This window comes from Bubalus bubalis, chromosome 5 (genome assembly GCF_019923935.1).
Source record: "Bubalus bubalis isolate 160015118507 breed Murrah chromosome 5, NDDB_SH_1, whole genome shotgun sequence".
Classification (NCBI taxonomy): Eukaryota; Metazoa; Chordata; class Mammalia; order Artiodactyla; family Bovidae; genus Bubalus; species Bubalus bubalis.
The window spans coordinates 14,861,741-14,879,606 of NC_059161.1; the positions used below are offsets into that span (position 1 = coordinate 14,861,741).

Consider the following 17,866-nt stretch of genomic DNA (forward strand, 5'->3'; position numbering starts at 1 on the left):
TTATCCTCAGTTTCAAAACATTTCCCCCTAGGCTTTCTTACTGATGCTCTTAGTTTCACCTAACATGCGTATTTATGAGTTATATCTATTCAGAATCCCTCCTGACCTTCCACTACAATTCAACTGCCTACTGGACTTGAGTAGCTAATTCTAGTAGTAATCAAACACACTGTGTAAAAAACTAAATTCCCATTCTCTTTCTCTTCCTTTCTGCCAAAACTGTTTTCCTCTTCCTTTTTATTGGTTAATAGTACTTGTATCAAAATCTCAATTGTTCTTTAATCTTCACCCTTTCACATCCCAAATCCTCTGCTGCTTTTTTTTACCTTCTATTTTCTAGTACCTTTCCATTACTAATTTCTCACCTCAATTATTGATCGTTGGTACTACAACTACAGATTCTGAAATGCATTCAAATCATATCATTTATTTACTCAAAAATCTGAAAAGACTTAACATTACCTAAAGAGTATAGTTCAAACTAACATATAGAATTTATGCCTCCCATGATCTGTACTACATTTTTGGCTGCATTATTTTTCTACCAGCTCTATCCCCCAAACGTACTACTTTCCAGCCAGGAGTGGTAAGGGAAGTGGCTATATATTTTTACACCACATGCCTTTGTTTATTTCAGTTACAAGGTTATTTCAGTTTATAAGGCCAGACACCAAATCTCGACTTACTGAACACCTGTTTATACCTTAAGTCTTGGTCAAACAGCACTTCAGTGAAGGCTTCTTAGAGGCAGTTGTTGGAATGAGTTATTCCTCTGTAAACCCACATCATATTACCTTTACCCTTAAGTCTTCATTCATCTTGCCTTGTGTTGCAGTTAATAATTAACGTGTTTATCTCTCACCCGATTGAAAGTTCTTTGGAAACAGGAAACCTGGCTTCAGTGTTTTATACAGACTAGAAACATTTTCTGTAAAACTATATTGATTAATAAGATAAAATTTGAAAGCTGTGAGGTTATGCAGTGGCAACTCTTTGACTTCTGAGACACACTTGTCATTTACAAACTGAGTTTTCTGCCTAGGTACTAATGCACTGTGCTATAGGAAATGAAAGTGTAAAATTCTGTGTGACGTGATAAAATGAAACTGAAGATGGAATACATATTGTTAAAGCATAATTTCCTAACTCTTAAACTTTCCTTTCAGAGAGACACATCTCAATTCAAAGGCAGCTTGCTGATTTAGAGAAGTTAGCTTTTGTAACTGAAGGGGATTGTGACTCTGCTAATTCACTGAACTCAGATAATCTTGATGCAGGTATTTCCATCTTTGGAGGGTTTCTGGTTTTTTGGGGGGTTTTTTTGGTCAGTTTCTAATGATTTGTCATCTTTCTACTCATGAAAATTTTGGTAAGCATGAACTTGTTTATTTCCGCCAAGCTAGGGCAGAAGTAAGATAATGTTTTTTAACTTAGGAAATGGTACCCTTCTATATGTAAGGGCACTGTGAGGTAAGTTATTTCACAACCCCTCAAAGAAATTACAGTCTCATGGATATATAAGGGCTTTGTTAGGAATTAACGTTTTACTATGAGTAACAGGAATCCAAAAAATCGTATGGAGGCTTTTATTCTCTCATAAGAAAGAAATCTCAAGACTGGCAAAGTAGAGCTGGTACAGAGTTTCACAGTGTTGTTAGTGCCCTGAGCTCCTGTCATTCTACTTTACCATCCTTAGTGCTTGGATTCCATCCTCAAGATCTCCTCATGGTTTTTTGAAGTAGAGAGTATATTTTAAAAATTGTGCTTATACTTGCTGTGTGCTATATGTGAAAGGTATTTCCTGGATTAAATATTGAGTTATTGGGACTTCCCTGGTGGTCCAGTGGCTAAGACTTTGTGTTTCTAATACAGGGAGGCATGGGTTGGATTCCTGGTCAGGGAACTAAGATCCCACATGCCACACAGGATGATCAAAACAAAAACACCCTGGTATAGTCAAATAAATTTTTTAAAAATTGAGTTACTGTTTCTGTATATTTTATTGATTTAAACCTGGATTTGAGATTTATTTTTAGTACTATTAAAGTTATTATTAAGATACATTACATTTCTAATTAAATGAAACTTCTATTTTGATGATCCATAATCTTTTTAATAATATGTTAATGAAGAAGGAAGAATTTAACAAATTCAGTAGTAGGATGTGTGCTGTGTGCTTAGTCATGTCCGACCTTTTGTGACCCCATGGACTGGAGCCTGCCAGGCTCCTCTGTCCAGGGGATTCTTCAGGCAAGAATACTGAAATGGGTTGCCAGGCCCTCCTCCAGGGAATCTTCGCGACCCAGGGATCAAACCCACAACTCCCACATTGCAGGTGGATTCTTCACCATCTAAGCCACCAGTGAAGCCCAAAGCCACTGTAATAGGATACAGAGTATTGCATCCAATCTGCCCCTTCCTTCTTTCAATTTTCTAATTCCACATGTTAACCGTTTTTGTTGCTGCTAGAGTAGAATACCAGAGCTGATACTTTTGTCTGTCCAGCTCATATCCCTCTGTAAGTGTGACAACTCCTGCCTTTTCCCCTGCCCAAAGTGCAGAATGACATTCTTTCTGGAAGGCATTTTGCCTGTGGGGATATCATTTCCTCATCCTCTCCATACCCAGTGGTAACAGGGATATCAGCTTGCCACAGAGAGGAGAGTTTTAGGATAAAAATCAGTCACTGACTGTGTCCTAAAACAATTATTGTTAAGTACCTGCTGAGACAAGAATGACTTCACCTTAATAAATGTTAAGAAAGATGTTATCTAAGGGGTGTGTGTGTGTGTGTGTGTTTTGAGAGGCAAGGGTGAGAAAGGGTCCCCTGTTAACTTCTTTTGTAGGCAAATTTAAGCATGAATAGCTGGTATATTCTCTGCTTTATTGATTCTTTTTTCATTAACAGGAAACAAACAGGCTTGCCCATTGTGCCCCAAGGAGAAGTTCAGAGCTTGTAATAGTCATAAGCTTCATCGTCACCTTCAGAATTTACACTGGAAAGTCTCCGTTGAATTTGAAGGTTTGTATTTTTGTGCTTACTAAAAAGTGATGTAAATGAAATTCACGATTTTGTACTAGTTTTGGAATTTTACTGACAACATAATCAAGTATCTTCACTTTAAAATTATGAAGGATATAATGCCCCTCTTTTAATGTATTTATTAATAAAAGACCACGTTGTTCTCTAGGCAGTAGATATTTATGACACCAGTAGTTTAGTTTGACAAACTATTATAAAGTATCTGTTCTGTGCTGGGTACTTGGCTTGGCCCTGAAGGTCCACATTACTTACTGAACCATGTTTTCATAAGTTTTACTTTTCCTTTTTTTATTAGAACAGTTACAGTTTTTAATTAACTACGATTAATATTAACTCCAGTAATAGTTTTGAAGGTATAATAAAAATAAAACAAAATAATTGGTATGAATATTGGAAAAGAGAAGATAACATCTCTTTTTTTCCCTGCTGCTGACTTAAAAATAAATAGAGTTAATGAGTTTTTGGAATAATGGTGAGATATAAGATAAATATTCAAAATCAGAGCCTTTCTCTACTCTGGATAAATGGAAATGAGGGGAAAAAAGTTACAACAATGACAAAAATGGCACAATTTGAGGGAGTAAGTTTAACAAGAGGATTCAAATGAAGAAATGAATGAAGCTGAAGGACAAAAAACACGATTTTACCAAGTTAAAAGACTTCCTAGGGAGAGTTATTGTTAGATTCTGAGGTATGAGGTATGAGATTATGGATTATATGTGTTTAGTTACTCAGTCATGTCCGACTCTTTGTGGCCCCATGGACTGTAGCCCGCCAGGCTCCTCGGTCCATGGGATTTCCCAGGCAAGAATACTGGAGTGGGTTGCCATTTCCTTCTCCAATGGATGATATATTACAGCCTTTTTTTAGAAAGAAATTTGGCAACATTTAAAAAATTTAAAATATTTTTCCTCCAGGCACTCCCTCTGCTAAGAGTAAAGGAAGCAATAGACAAAGATGTACAAAAATGTTCATTGCATCATGTGCTTAGAAACAAAAAATTGGAACTAAAAATCAAAGATGATTGAATAAATTATGGTACATACAGACCATGAAATATTATGCAGCCATTGAGAAGAGTGTTTTAGATCTAGATTAGCTTGCTTGGAAGGATTTTCATGGTAAACTGAAAATAGCAATGAAAGTGAAGCCTCTTAGTCATGTCCGACTCTTTGCGACCCCATGGATGGTAGCCTACCAGGCTCCGCGATCCATGGATTCTCTAGGCAAGAATACTGGAGTGGGCTGCCATTTCCTTCTCCAGGGGATATTCCCAACATAGGGATCGAACCCGGGTCTCCTGTATTGCAGACAGACGCTTTACCGTCTGAGCCACTAGGGAAGCCCGAAAATAGCAATATATATGATAAAAACAAAAATACTCCCCTTCCCCAAAAAAACCCTAAACATGTGTATACTTAAATTTGTATATGATCATGCAAGTACACTGACGGTGAAATGTGGTTATCTGGAGTTTCAACCAGACTAAATGAAACAGTCATTATAAGACACTCCAAAAAGAAGGCAGAACTAGACCAGAACTATTTTCTTATAGTATTGGTAAAAGGTTATCACTAGTTACTTAGAGAAAAAGTGAATTAGAGACTAATTCAGAAGCCATACTATCTTATGTTTAATTATTTATGAGAATGTATAGTAAACCATATTGACTTCTTAACAAAAAAGATCTCATTTTAATTACAAAGGTAATGAAGTAATTGCTTTATTTAAGCCATTGTTTAATCTCTGGTCTCTCTCCTCCAGGTTATTCTCTTCTGTTTGATGGTTCATGGTATTCTTTACTGTCATGTTCTTTAGGCTGTTGCGTTCTTTCACATGATGGTGATCTGGTAGATGGGGAATATGATAGCTTTTGTCTTTGTGAACAGTATTGGCAAATATGTTGAATAAGATCTGCTGAAGGAATAGAAATGAGATGAAGGACAAAATAAGAATGCCTTACCTAACTGGAGAAGACTGCATTAGACGTGAGAAAGAAGAACATGTCTTCAGATTTAGCCATACAGATGTTGAGATGCATCTAGTGGAGGGAGCCTGGAGAGCACATAAACCTGGAAAGATTTGGGCTAGAGATACATATTTGGGAGTTGTCAGAATACAGATGGTATTTAAAGCTGAAAGTCTGGATGGAACGACCTTAAGAGTACATATAGGTGCAAAGGAAATGGTCCAAGGTCTGGGTCCTGAGACACTTCAAGATACACAGCTAAGAAAAATGATTGGATGTCAAGTGAACTGAACTAGAAGTATGAGAAGAAGGAAGTTAGAGATAAGTTTACAGTTTTTGAGTTAGGAGTAACTGGAAGGCTTTATTATTCATTAAAAAAGTAAAAAAAGAAACCTGGTTCAAGAGTCAAGTGAAAAGTTTAATCCTTGACAGTAGGTTTTGTTTTGTTTTTTAATGTTTTTTGGTTACGCTGGGTCTTCATTGCTGTGCGCAGGGCCACTCTTTTGCAACGTGTGGGCTTCTTGCTGCCGTTCCGTGGCTTCTCTCGTTGTGGAGCCCAGGGTCTAGAAGCATGGGCTTCAGGAGTTAGCACCTGGGCTCTGGAGCTCAGGCTAAGGATTGTAGTGCACAGACTTAGCTGCTCCACAGCACGTGAAATCTTCTGGGCCAGGGATTGAACCCGTTTCCCTTGCATTCGCAGGCAGATTCTTATCCTTTGCATCAGCAGGGAAGTCCTTGACAATAGGTTTTGAAATAATCACTCACATGTCTTGAGTAGGGGATTGGAAGTAGAGATCTGGCCCTCAGGAATGAATTGATAATAGAGCTATAATTTGGAATTCCTTCTCATAGGGGAGATAGTCGCAATCATGAAAGGCATTCAAGTTAGTTCGGAAGTGAGAAAAAATTTATGTAGCAGATCCATCATACAGAAAATCTACATTTTAGAGTATGAGAGAGGGAAGAGGATCTGTAAAGATTAAGTAGGAAGTACTCAAAGAGAACTAAGTGCCATATCATTGATGAAGAAGAGGCTGTGTAATAGTAAATGCAGCATAAGGCAAGAAGATGAAGTTGAGAAAAAGTCAAGATGGCAAAAAGTAGATGATAAAACTGAGTCCCAAAGAAGCTACATGACTAATGCAAGATAACAGATGTTTTTGGAACAACCAGATTCTGAACCTAGATCTCTTGTATATGTTTTTATACCGTGTCATATATAACAAATGCATAAAACTAAGGCAGTCTCATTCAGATAAATTATGACATTACAAATATAAGAATAATCCCCATTATTCTTATAAATTTGGTAGTAATTTTAATAATAATTGAACTTTTGATGAGCAGTGATAAGACAAGCAGCAGTTCTTCCTTCTAGGTTACCGGATGTGCATCTGTCACTTACCTTGTCGACCGGTGAAACCAAACATTATTGGAGAACAGGTAATCACGTTAGATTTGTTATTTTTAGATTTAGCTATCTCTAAAGGAAGTACGATTTTTACTTGCTTTAAGACTAAAATGTGTATATTTAGCAATGAGATTTACTTTAAGATTTTGTTTTCAAGGGCTTTCAGATTACCATAGTAGGAAAAATAAGAAATGTATGAAAATTGTTGCTGTATTGAACTTTTCATTTTATAGTTTTTAATTTCAGTCAGATCACCTGCTATCATATGTTCGAAAGGAAAATTAACCCACATACTAATTTTGAAATGGAGAATTTAAGTAGAAAGCACTTTTTTTCTTTCAAAATAAATTTTGGTCATGGAATAATAACTTTTAATTTCTGTGGTTTAGTAAGTGTCTTAATACGTGTGGATTCATACTCATCTTCCCTATGCTCTTCCTCTTAATTTGTCAAAGGACAGAATGAAGACACTTCTGAAATCTCAATAACTTTAAAAAGTACATGTGTTTGTATTAGGATACATTTAACCTTTGGGGAATACAAATTATAAAATATTTTATAGTGACACTATCCTGAATGCATATTAGCTTAATAAATCATTATTAGTAAATTTTCCTTTCAGGCCACACAAAAAAAGTAAAGTATTGGGGGAGAAAAACATTCTTAAGTATACTTTGTCAGGATAATGCTTGGCCCATTAACCCTATCTAAGATATTTTGAGTATGATAATCACAATGCCATAAATTGTGGAATGTTCTTGACTGTTCTGTCCTTGCCCTGTGATCGTGAGTAAAGAGTAAGAAGACATCATAAGCAGGAAAGAGCTATTGGAAGTCTTGTTCTTAACTAAATAAGAAGCTAAAAAGTGAGAACTTTTTACTTGGAAAAATAGACTTTTTATTATGTCTTTAACACGTAGGAGTGTGCTAGCACCAGCTCCAGAGAAGGCAGTGGCCCCCACTCCAGCGCTCTTGCCTGGAGAATCCCAGGGACGGAGGAGCCTGGTGGGCTGCAGTCCATGGGGTCGCTAAGAGTTGGACACGACTGAGCGACTTCACGTCCGCTTTTCACTTTCATGCATTGGAGAAGGCAGTGGCACCCCACTCCAGTATTCTTGCCTGGAGACTCCCAGGGACAGAGGAGCCTGTTGGACTGCCATCTATGGGGTCGCACAGAGTCGGACACGACTGAAGCGACTTAGCAGCAGCAGCAGCAGCAGCACTAGCTCAGATTTCCAGAAATCTGGACAGCCGGTTGTTAAATGTGGCCATCATCAAAAATTTTAAAATGTGAACTTAAAAGTAAATAAATTATATTAAAAACAAAAGTAATGAATACTCACGACTTACTACTTCCCAGTTATTTTACTACATCTGTGCTCGTGCGTCATTTATATGTATGTACTGTGTCTGCATGGTGGCAGTGTTCTCTGCTGTGATACTGCACATCTCTTCCCAAATTCACATTCAGTGATGTCACATGGGTAGCTTGAAATGTCACATGTGGAGCTTGACATTGGCTATGGTAGAGTGTTTAGATCACAGACCTGCAGACGCTACAAATGAGGGGCTTATTTTCCCGGAGAGCCAGTTATATGTCTGCCAACACACTGCTGCTATATCGTACCATTTATAAGTGTTGCTTATAGAAGATAAGAGTAGTTATTTGTTGATTAGAATGAATGGGAAAAAACTAACAAACTTGTGACCTATTATAACATTAAAAAGCAGATGTAAATATAGGTAAGGAAATAAAGATCCTTTCAGAGTCACATGGCAAAATGAATACTATCTTCTAACATACTTAAATTTACAACCTTAAATAAACTTTTATTTCATTGTCTTAGTAACTTTTTTATGCATTTAAATTAAATACTCTGTTTGATAGATATCCAGTAAAATGGGCGCCCATTATCATTGTATCATTTGTTCAGCAACAATCACCAGAAGGACAGATATGCTAGGACATGTCAGGCGCCATGTGAACAAAGGAGAGACTAAATCCAGGTATATTGCTGGTGAGTTGAGCAATCTCATTAATATGTTAATAAATAGATCCTTAAACAGTGGTCTAATTATTATTTTTAGACATCATACAGATAGAATACTGTGACTTAACCAAATCATTTAGTTAACTGCTAATCCATCCAGTGTTGTTTTTTTTCTGTGAGACTCCCAACAGTATAAACTGGTCTCAATTTAACAGATGTATTTAATACAAGAGTAGAAAAAAGCAGCTGATGCCCAGTAAATGTAGCTATCCTAATGAAAGATAATAGGATTTTATTACTGATGGCTCCCGTACCAGTAACTATCTTATACTCGTTGTTGAAAAACACTGGAAAAAGGAGGCAGAGTGATATATAAAGATTATTTATAGTCCTGAGTGATATCAAGTTATTAGTAGCTTATTATTAGTGATGTTGTTCCTTCTCAAGAATTAAGCCCTTCTGCCCTAAGGCATCCATTATATGTAATGAATACATCTAGAATGGTACTCTGGACCATTCTTTTAAGTATTGAAAAAAGTAGTGAAATAGTTATTTGAAGGGCTTAATTTTCTCACAGAACCTGGTTTGAGAAAGGCTTATCTTGTGAGATATGTGACTTGACACTTAGGTGAGTACAGAAAGATATGTAACATAACAGTAGGAAAGATTACTTATATGTGGCATTGTAGAAAGAGAAATATGGTTCTCATTTAGTTAACATTCTGATTGTAATTTGATCAAGAAATCCAAACATAAATAATCTCAATTATTCCCCTCCACATATTATTATATCTCCTTTCTTAAATAATTAAAATATATTCACACAAATATATCAATATTTCATGAGTTATAGGAGAATGATTCTAATGTATATTAAAAGTAGAATAATTGTTTTATACATTAGCTTATAGCTGTTGGAATATAATTTGTGATTTAAAATCACAAAAATATTCTGAAGTTAAGCATGTTCAGGAAATAGAGTGACTCTTAGTCATCCATGCTAGCTAATGGAACGTAACCACACAGGTTAATTTTCTAACATTTAAACCATAATAAAATATGTGTTTAGCAACCAGCCTCTATAAACACAATATAGTGTTTGATGAATAAAGGTTATTTTAGGATTTGGCACGGTCTTAGGGTAATTGTCCTTAATTAGGTGTACAGATACATTGATGTGCTAGACAGTTCAGATTGTAAGCTGATAAACTTTAATTCACCAACTACTTAACGGAATGCTGTTCTTTTCCATAGACAGGGCTATGTAGATCAATTTTGGGTGATTTTTTTTTTGACATCTACTCAACTGATTTCATTAACGTGAAACTATTACAAAGGAAGGTTATTTTTTATGTTGTTCTTGATATTTATAATTATTTTCTATTTCACTGGAAACCTTTTTTTTTTTTTAATTTTAGCTTCTGCTGCTAAACCACCTAAAGAAATTTTGAAAGAGGCAGACACAGATGTACAAGTTTGTCCTAACTATTCTGTACCTCAGAAAACAGATTCTTATTTTAATCCCAAAATGAAACTGAATCGGTAAGATAAATTTAAAAAAGGGTTATGGAATGCTTCAGATGCTTCAATTCATTACAAATGTACCTTCTCTTAATCTTCTTGTTCTAATATATTGAAATTTAAAAGTAGGTATGGAATGAAAATCGTTTATTTTGCATTTTCTCAGAATGATTGTTTTATTTTTCTGCCAAACCAATTTTTTTCTCGGAGTAAAGTAGGTCTAACTTTATATAAAATTAAAGGAACAGACTGATGGGCCAGTGCCAAGTTTTATAAAATCATTGTTCATAGTAAATACTTGTTAATAGAACACAATTTGACTAATAGTTTAATTTCACAGGTTTTTAGTTCTTATACTATTAAGTAAGGAATATGTTATTAGGTCTCTTTTCAAAGTAGTTTGCACAGTAAATAGAACACTTTCTCACTGTTCTTAAAATCCACAATGATGAAACCATGGTACAGTAAAATTATTTCAGATTATTATCCTTCTTCTAGGCAGCTGATATTCTGTACACTGGCTGCTCTGGCTAAGGAGCGAAAACCTTTGGAATGTCTAGATGCCTTTGGAGCAACTGGTAAGTGATGAAGCTTTTTCTGGAACCTCACTTTATCAAATCTGCACAGTATCTTTTCTTTCCCTTTATTTTTTCCTTGTTGTTTAGCCACTTTGAGAACTAAGGGTTTGTTTATATCATGTGAACCTCAAGAGATTTTTTTTTCCAGTTTTATTGAGAAAGAATTGGCATACATTACTGTATGGGTGTACAAGTTTAATTAAGATGTAGAGCATGATGGTTTGATTTACATATACAATAGGTTCAGCTAACATCCATCATCTCATATAGATAAGTAAGAAGAAAAAAAAGTTTCTCCTTGTGATGAGAGCTCTTAGAATTTATCCTCTTAACTTTCCTCTATACAAGGATTACCTATATTTAATCATCATGTTGTACATTTCATCCCTAGTACTTATTTATCTTATAATTGGAAGTTTGTACATACTTGCTGAACTTCCTGTACAGTATCTTTTCTTAGGAAATGTATATGGATATCACATCAAGCAAAGTATTTTTATATCAAAAAAACACAAGGCAAATTTTTTATTGTGGAAAATTTTCAAATATATACAAAACTAGAGTGTATAATAAGTGAATTCCTTTATATCCATCACTCAGTCTTATATCTGTATTCCTGTGCACTTTCCTTTATAACTCATTGCCGTGTTCTCTGTCTCCTTTATTTTGAAGCAAATAACAGATATGTCATTTCATCTGTAAATATTTCCATGGGATCTGTAAAAGATAGTGAAGTGAAAGTTGCTCAGTTATATCCAACTCTTTGCGACCCCATGGACTGAGTCCGTGGAATTCTCCAGGCCAGAATAACGGAGTGGGTAGCCTTTCCCTTCTCCAGGGGATCTTCCCAACCCAGGGGTAGAACCCAGGTCTCCTGCATTACGGGCAGATTCTTTACCAGCTGAGCCATAAGGGAAGCCCAAAAATACTGGAGTGGGTAACCTATCCCTTCTCCAGCGTATCTTCCCAACCCAGGAATCAAAGTGGGGTCTTCTGCATTGTAGGCGGATTGTTTACCAACTGAGCTGTGAGGGAAGCCTGTAAAAGATAAGGACTTTTCAAAATTAAAACCCATATACAATATCACACCTAAAAAATTAAGAATAATTCTTTAATGTCATCAAATGTTTAGATAGACCTAATTATTTCAAATTTTTAAAAAATTTAAGTCAGAATCCAAAAACTATATATTTCAGTTGTTTGATAGGTCTCAAGTCCCTTTTTAATCTATATTTCTTTTCATCATTTTGTGTGTATGTGTGATAATTATTTGTTGATATAAGAGGTCATTTGTCCTGTAGAGTTTCCCACAGCCTAGATTTTTGCTGATTGTATCATCATGGTTCATATAAATATTCCTCTATTTCTGTAAATTGGTAGTTGGATGGTCAGGTTTGGTCATATTCAGACAGGAAATTTTTTTTTTTTTTGCAAGAATACTTGTTTGCAGCAGTCAGTAAGCACTTGGTGTTTGGTTGATTTGTGTGTGTGTGTGTGTGTGTGTGTTGCAGTAAACATTGCCTACGTATTAGGCAATGAGATATTATGGTGAAATTTTAAAGACTGAGAACATTTTTCCCAAAAGGACATAACAGTATAGAAAAGATTGGAAAATGTAGAAAATTTCTAAAAAGCCACTTGTACCCTATCCAAGTTTTTCTTCTTAAAAGTTATAGGAGTGTATTCTTGGGAAGTTTGTACCAATAGAATGAAAGCACGACCTAGCTCGGCATAAGTTCCTCACCTCAGAGAGAAGTAGTGGCTGGAAACATGGACTGTGGAGTCAGACACTGCATTCAAACCCCAGCTTTATAACATGCCAGCTGTCTAACCCCAGGGATTATGCTTTAATTTGCTTTATCTATCCAAAAGAAGGTACCTACCTTAAAATAATGTAAAGATTAAGTAAATTAATACATGTAAAGAAATTAGAACAGTATCTGGTATATAGCAAATGCTATAAAAGTCTTCAGTATCATCATTATTATATTATTACTACTATCATCATCATTAGGAATGTCTCAGTGTAGAAATGGTAAAAGTGATGAAGTAATGATTCTAAGGTGATCATATCCTCTGAGCTGGTCAGATTTTAAATATGAATCATTTTTTTATTACTCCTTTTCCCACCACTATCCCCACACTCAACTATGGATCTGTTCTAAGTTTTCATTTGTATTGTGACTCATACTCTTTTTCATTCCATATCCGCTAATAGAGTGATTTTTAGCAATTATATCTGTCTTGCATGCTATTGCTAAACAGCTTTTGCTCTCAAACACTGAATTGATCATGTTATTTTTCAGTCAAAAAAGTCATGCATCTTAATAGCCTAGAGTTCAGCTTCTCAGATTGCAATTTAATATCCTCCATAGTCTGATCACAGTCTACTTTTCCAGATTTATTTCCCACCAATTTCCCTCACACAGTCTTCCCCCACCCTTGTGTTTTACATTCAGTAATGTTTGTTAAATGTCTATCCCAGGTGGCTTTAGTGGTAAAGAATGCACCTGCCAGTGCAAGAGACATAAGAGATGTGGGTTCAATTCCTGGGTCAGGAAGATCTCTTGGAGGAGAGATTTGAACCAACTCCAGTATTCTTGCCTGGAAAATCCCATGGACAGAGGAGCCTAGTGGGCTACAGTCCACAGAGTCTCATGGAGTCAGACATGACTGAAGTGACTTAGCATGCAGCAGCATACCTACACTGGATACTATATATGTCTCTTAACAGTGGAGTCATTTTTTTCCCCCTCTAGTTTTGTTGAGATATAGTCAACATATATAACATTGTATATGCTTTAGGTATACAACATAATGATTAGCTATATGCATGTATTGTAAAATGATCAAAAAATCCATCTCTTCACATGGTTATAGATTTTTTTCCCCTTTCTGATGAGATCTGCTCGCTTAGTCAGTTTCAAATAAATAGTATTGTTAACTGTAATTTCCCTGCTGTACATTTTATCCCCAGAACATCTTTCTGTTATAACTGCAGGTTTGTCCCCTTTGACTACATTCACTCAGTTCTCCCACGCCTCCAGTCTCCTCCTCTGGCAGCCTCAAATATGATCTCCATTTTTGTGATTTGGGTGTTTTTTTAGATTCCATGTTTAATTTAAATCATATGGTATTTGTCTTTCTCTGACTTATTTTACTTAGTGTAGTACTTTCAAGGTCCGTCTGTGTTGTCTGAAATGGCAGGACTGCCTTCTGTTTATGGCCGAATAGTATTCTGTTGGGTATATGTATACCACATGTTCTTTATTCATTCATCCATCGATGGATACTTCAGTTGTGTCCATGTCTTGGCTCTTACAAATAATACTGCAATGAACTACTCCTCTTTTTTTACCTGAAACATTAAAATTATTGTTTAGGAAGATCTTTTCTTTTTATGTGCCTTTGTAAACTTAAATAAAGCTCGTAGCAATCATTTTGCTTGTTTCCCCATCTCTAAAATGTAGATATTAGAACTTATTTCACAAGCTTATCTTAAGAATAGGAAAATAAATGTAAAGACAATGGCACATAGTAGGTGTTAATTTTCTACATTAATGAGTCACATGTATGCAGATGGTCAGTACTTCCAGTAAATTGGGGGTTTTTACTCCGTATTGGCTAGGCTGGTGTCACCATCTCCCATTTTGCAGTGAATGTCCCTTATGACTCAAATCCAACAGGGATAGAAAACCTGTGAGAGGGCCCTCTTGGTCTCAATTCCTCTTGATCATTTGCTTACACATACAGAGTTGTTTTTCACTCACAATGATGCTGTGGTGCAGTATTTGAAAAGCATTCATCCAGGAAAGTTGTTTTCATATTTTCATGTATTAGAGTAAGCTTCAGCAGGATGAATTCTCAGCTTCTCAACTCAACTTTTTTTCAAGTAGAGAAACCCCACTCTTACTCATATTGTATATTGGATTTCTCTGTAAGATTTTGTTTGAAAAAAAAGTATTCCATTGTAAGAAGAAAGGAAAAAAATATCCTATTAAACCCCAAATAAAGAATATACATAGGTATTTTATTTGAACATGGATTATAGAACAGTTTTTTAAGAACTATTAATGGAAATCTGCAGGATACATTTTCTTGTGGTAAATCTTGTTAAGAGGCATTTCAGTGAGAAGGTAGAATAAGAATTACTTTTGAAAATACTAAGATTTTGAAACATTTATTTCTGTTACTTACAAAATTATATTCTTTATTTTTATTACAGTTTTTATTCTTTATAATTTAAAAATCCATTTTTCTTCCAATTTCTCCTAAGGGATAATGGGATTACAATGGGCAAAACATCTTGGAAATGCAGTCAAGGTTACAATTAATGATTTGAATGAAAACTCTGTGACGTTGATTCAGGAGAACTGCCATTTAAACAAATTGAAAGTGGTTGTGGACAGTAAGGAAAAGGAAGAAAGGGAAGATATTCTGGAAGAAGGAGAGGAAAACCTTGGTAATATTAAGGTGACCAAAATGGATGCCAATGTACTAATGCATTTGAGATCTTTTGATTTCATGTAAGTGGAAAATTTTTTCTGTCACTTTCTAAACTGACTTGGATTTGAAGGGAGGTGGGGTAGAGAGGGGGCCGTTAAAAATTAAGGTAGTTTGTCATTGTTTATTTAAATTAATACAATATTTTGGCATTGGCTTAAGGAATGCCGTAAGAGCATTTTCTAGCATTTGAAGTAAAATGCCTGGGCATGATAACTTTTCTCTAAGCAGGTTTTGTTTTCACGTGTCTAAGATATCATAAGATCCTTTTATTGCTTACTTTAAAAACAGTTAATGTTTTTAAAATAGATTTATGAAGTACTTTTGAATCCATGGAACTTTATCATTAGAAATACGGCAATGGTATGATTTTGATTACTAGTATGATTTTAAATATGTCCATATTCTTTCTGATTTTAGACATCTAGATCCTTTTGGAACATCTGTGAACTATCTTGATTCGGCATTCAGAAATATAAGAAACCTCGGCATAGTGTCAGTGACTTCTACAGATATCAGTTCTTTATATGCCAAGGCACAGCACGTTGCCCGGCGCCACTACGGCTGTAATATTGTCCGAACCGAGTATTACAAGGAGCTAGCTGCGAGGATTGTTGTAGCTGCAGTGGCAAGGTACCAAATGGCCAACCCTTGTGTGTCTGAGTATATGGTAGAAAGAAATACTGTTACAAGAAGTGCTTATTTCATTCTTCAAAATATGCACAAAAGACAGATTCTGTATTTTGTATATGTGATCTTGATTTTTTTGGAAATCTTATGTTGTATGTTAGAATTTTATTGAAAAGCTTGTGCCTAAAATAGTTTACTCTCCACTTTAAAATGTTATTTAAATAAAGTAGTAAGAAAGAAAAAATGAAAGTTAACTTCAAATCATTTTGTTTCAACAAACATAGAGTAGATATAGGGTGGTAGCACCACAAAAAGGGAAAGCAAAAATTGATCTTAGATTTAGAAATGATCATTATTTAATGTCCATTTCATCTTAGCGTCTTTATTTATATAGTTTGAAAAAAATGATGGCTTATAAATTTGATTCTGTGAAATGATCTCACCTGTAAAACAAAAAGTTCTGTTTCTCATCAGACTTTCTAAACAATTGAAGAAAGGAAGACTTTGAGCACCCATTTTATGCATAAAGTTATGCTCGAGGAATAGTAATAATACAATGTCAATGAATATTAAGATTACAGATCGTTACAGCCGGCACTGTCACTAACACCAGCACCAGTTGCACAGCATTTAGACTGGAATCCTTACCTCAGCAAAAATACAGATTATTAGACTTCATAGACCTTTAGGGTTATTCCTAAATAACTAAAACCTCTGATGTTCACTTGGTACATGCCAAGGACCTACTGTACATACTTTAAAATGTTTATAATGTAACAGCAAATTCAAAGCAGTACATACAGACTAAGTTAGTGTACAACTGAAGAGGGAAAACTGAGTACATAAATGGTGTATCAAGTAGAATTTAATACAAAAGTATAGAAACGTAACACTGGCAAGGACTTTGCTTATTCATTTTTACCAGCTGTTCAGCAGCTAGCATACTTCCCTGCATGTATTTAGTACTCAGCAAGCATATATTGTTTGGAAGAAGCTTTTATAGAAAAAAGGAGGTAAAAATTTTAGAAAGAAAGATGGTTGTCATGACAAGAAACAAAGTGACATTAGAAACCAAAGAATATTGAGAAGATATCATAAAGGAACATGTGTAATTACCAAAAGCCTGCCAAGCAAACTATAATTTCCTGTGTTTCAGTTTGTGTAAAAGTTATAGTGTATAGTATATATCTTTTATAGCCACTTTTTTATATATCTTTTAAATCCACTGCTACAAAGAGTTAAATTTTTCTTATTTTCCCATAACCCTTCCATAGTGTATGTACTGTCCAAGTTAATATGGTCAGTATAATGCCAAGCAAAGGAAAATGATAAGCTCTCAAAACAACTTAAAAAATTTTTTTCCAGAGCTGCAGCCCGATGTAACAAAGGCATAGAAGTACTGTTTGCAGTGGCTCTGGAACATTTTGTGTTGGTTGTTGTGCGAGTTTTGAGGGGGCCAACTTCTGCAGATGAAACAGCCAAGAAGATTCAGTACCTAATCCATTGTCAGTGGTGTGAAGAGAGAATTTTTCAGAAGGATGGTAATATGGTAGAAGGTAAATAAGTGCAAGTTTCTTTTGACTGAATATTGTGTTGAATTTATGTGTAAGCCTCCAATGAATAAGCGTTGATCACATCCCTAATTTATACATATTGTTGTCCTTTGATTTTAAAGATTACAGTGCTAACTTTATTTCCTATACTGGATTTCCTTTCATCAACAGACAAGACATTCGTGTGAGTTCATTAAAGTCATTTGCTCATTATAATTTATGCTCTCTAGCCATGCCTCCTGTCGAAACGCCTAGAAATAACTTAGTTTCCACTGTCACTAATTTTAGGTACATTAAGTCAGATTACTTCTTTGTTTGGGATGTTTCAAATCATTAATTTTATAAAAATAATGGTCATGTTTCTGACTGAATATAGAACCCATCAGTTATAAAACTCATCCAGTAAATATTTATTGAGCCTCTACTATATGCCAGGCCTGGGGAATCAAAGGAAAAAGATGTGGCATGTGCCCTCATCAGGCTGTTTCTAATTTGCTTTTCTGGGACATAGAAACGGTTGCCTCTTGTTTTCTGTTAGCTTCTTAGCATTTTTGAAATGTGGATTTTTAAGAACTCTTTATATAGTAGAATTTAACCCTCATGGTATGATACGATAGTTGTAGATATTTTTTCTCATTTCGTCACTTGTGTTTGCATCTTTTTATTC

The 17,866-nt window shown here is 35.2% G+C and overlaps 1 protein-coding gene across 3 annotated transcripts in view; it reads left to right on the top strand.

The window, feature by feature from the left end:
- TRMT1L (tRNA methyltransferase 1 like) overlaps positions 1-17,866 on the top strand; it is a 34,422-nt gene that overhangs the window by 3,576 nt on the left and 12,980 nt on the right. For 2 of the 3 annotated variants that reach the window (XM_044942725.2, XM_006060515.4), the window contains 9 exons: positions 1,167-1,277; positions 2,909-3,022; positions 6,391-6,455; positions 8,312-8,441; positions 9,833-9,956; positions 10,434-10,513; positions 14,790-15,039; positions 15,437-15,649; positions 17,012-17,202. In XM_044942725.2, the coding sequence (XP_044798660.1) occupies positions 1,167-1,277; positions 2,909-3,022; positions 6,391-6,455; positions 8,312-8,441; positions 9,833-9,956; positions 10,434-10,513; positions 14,790-15,039; positions 15,437-15,649; positions 17,012-17,202 (1,278 nt within the window). The remainder of the gene's footprint in view (positions 1-1,166; positions 1,278-2,908; positions 3,023-6,390; positions 6,456-8,311; positions 8,442-9,832; positions 9,957-10,433; positions 10,514-14,789; positions 15,040-15,436; positions 15,650-17,011; positions 17,203-17,866) is intronic. The other variant, XM_044942726.2, reaches the window with a different exon arrangement.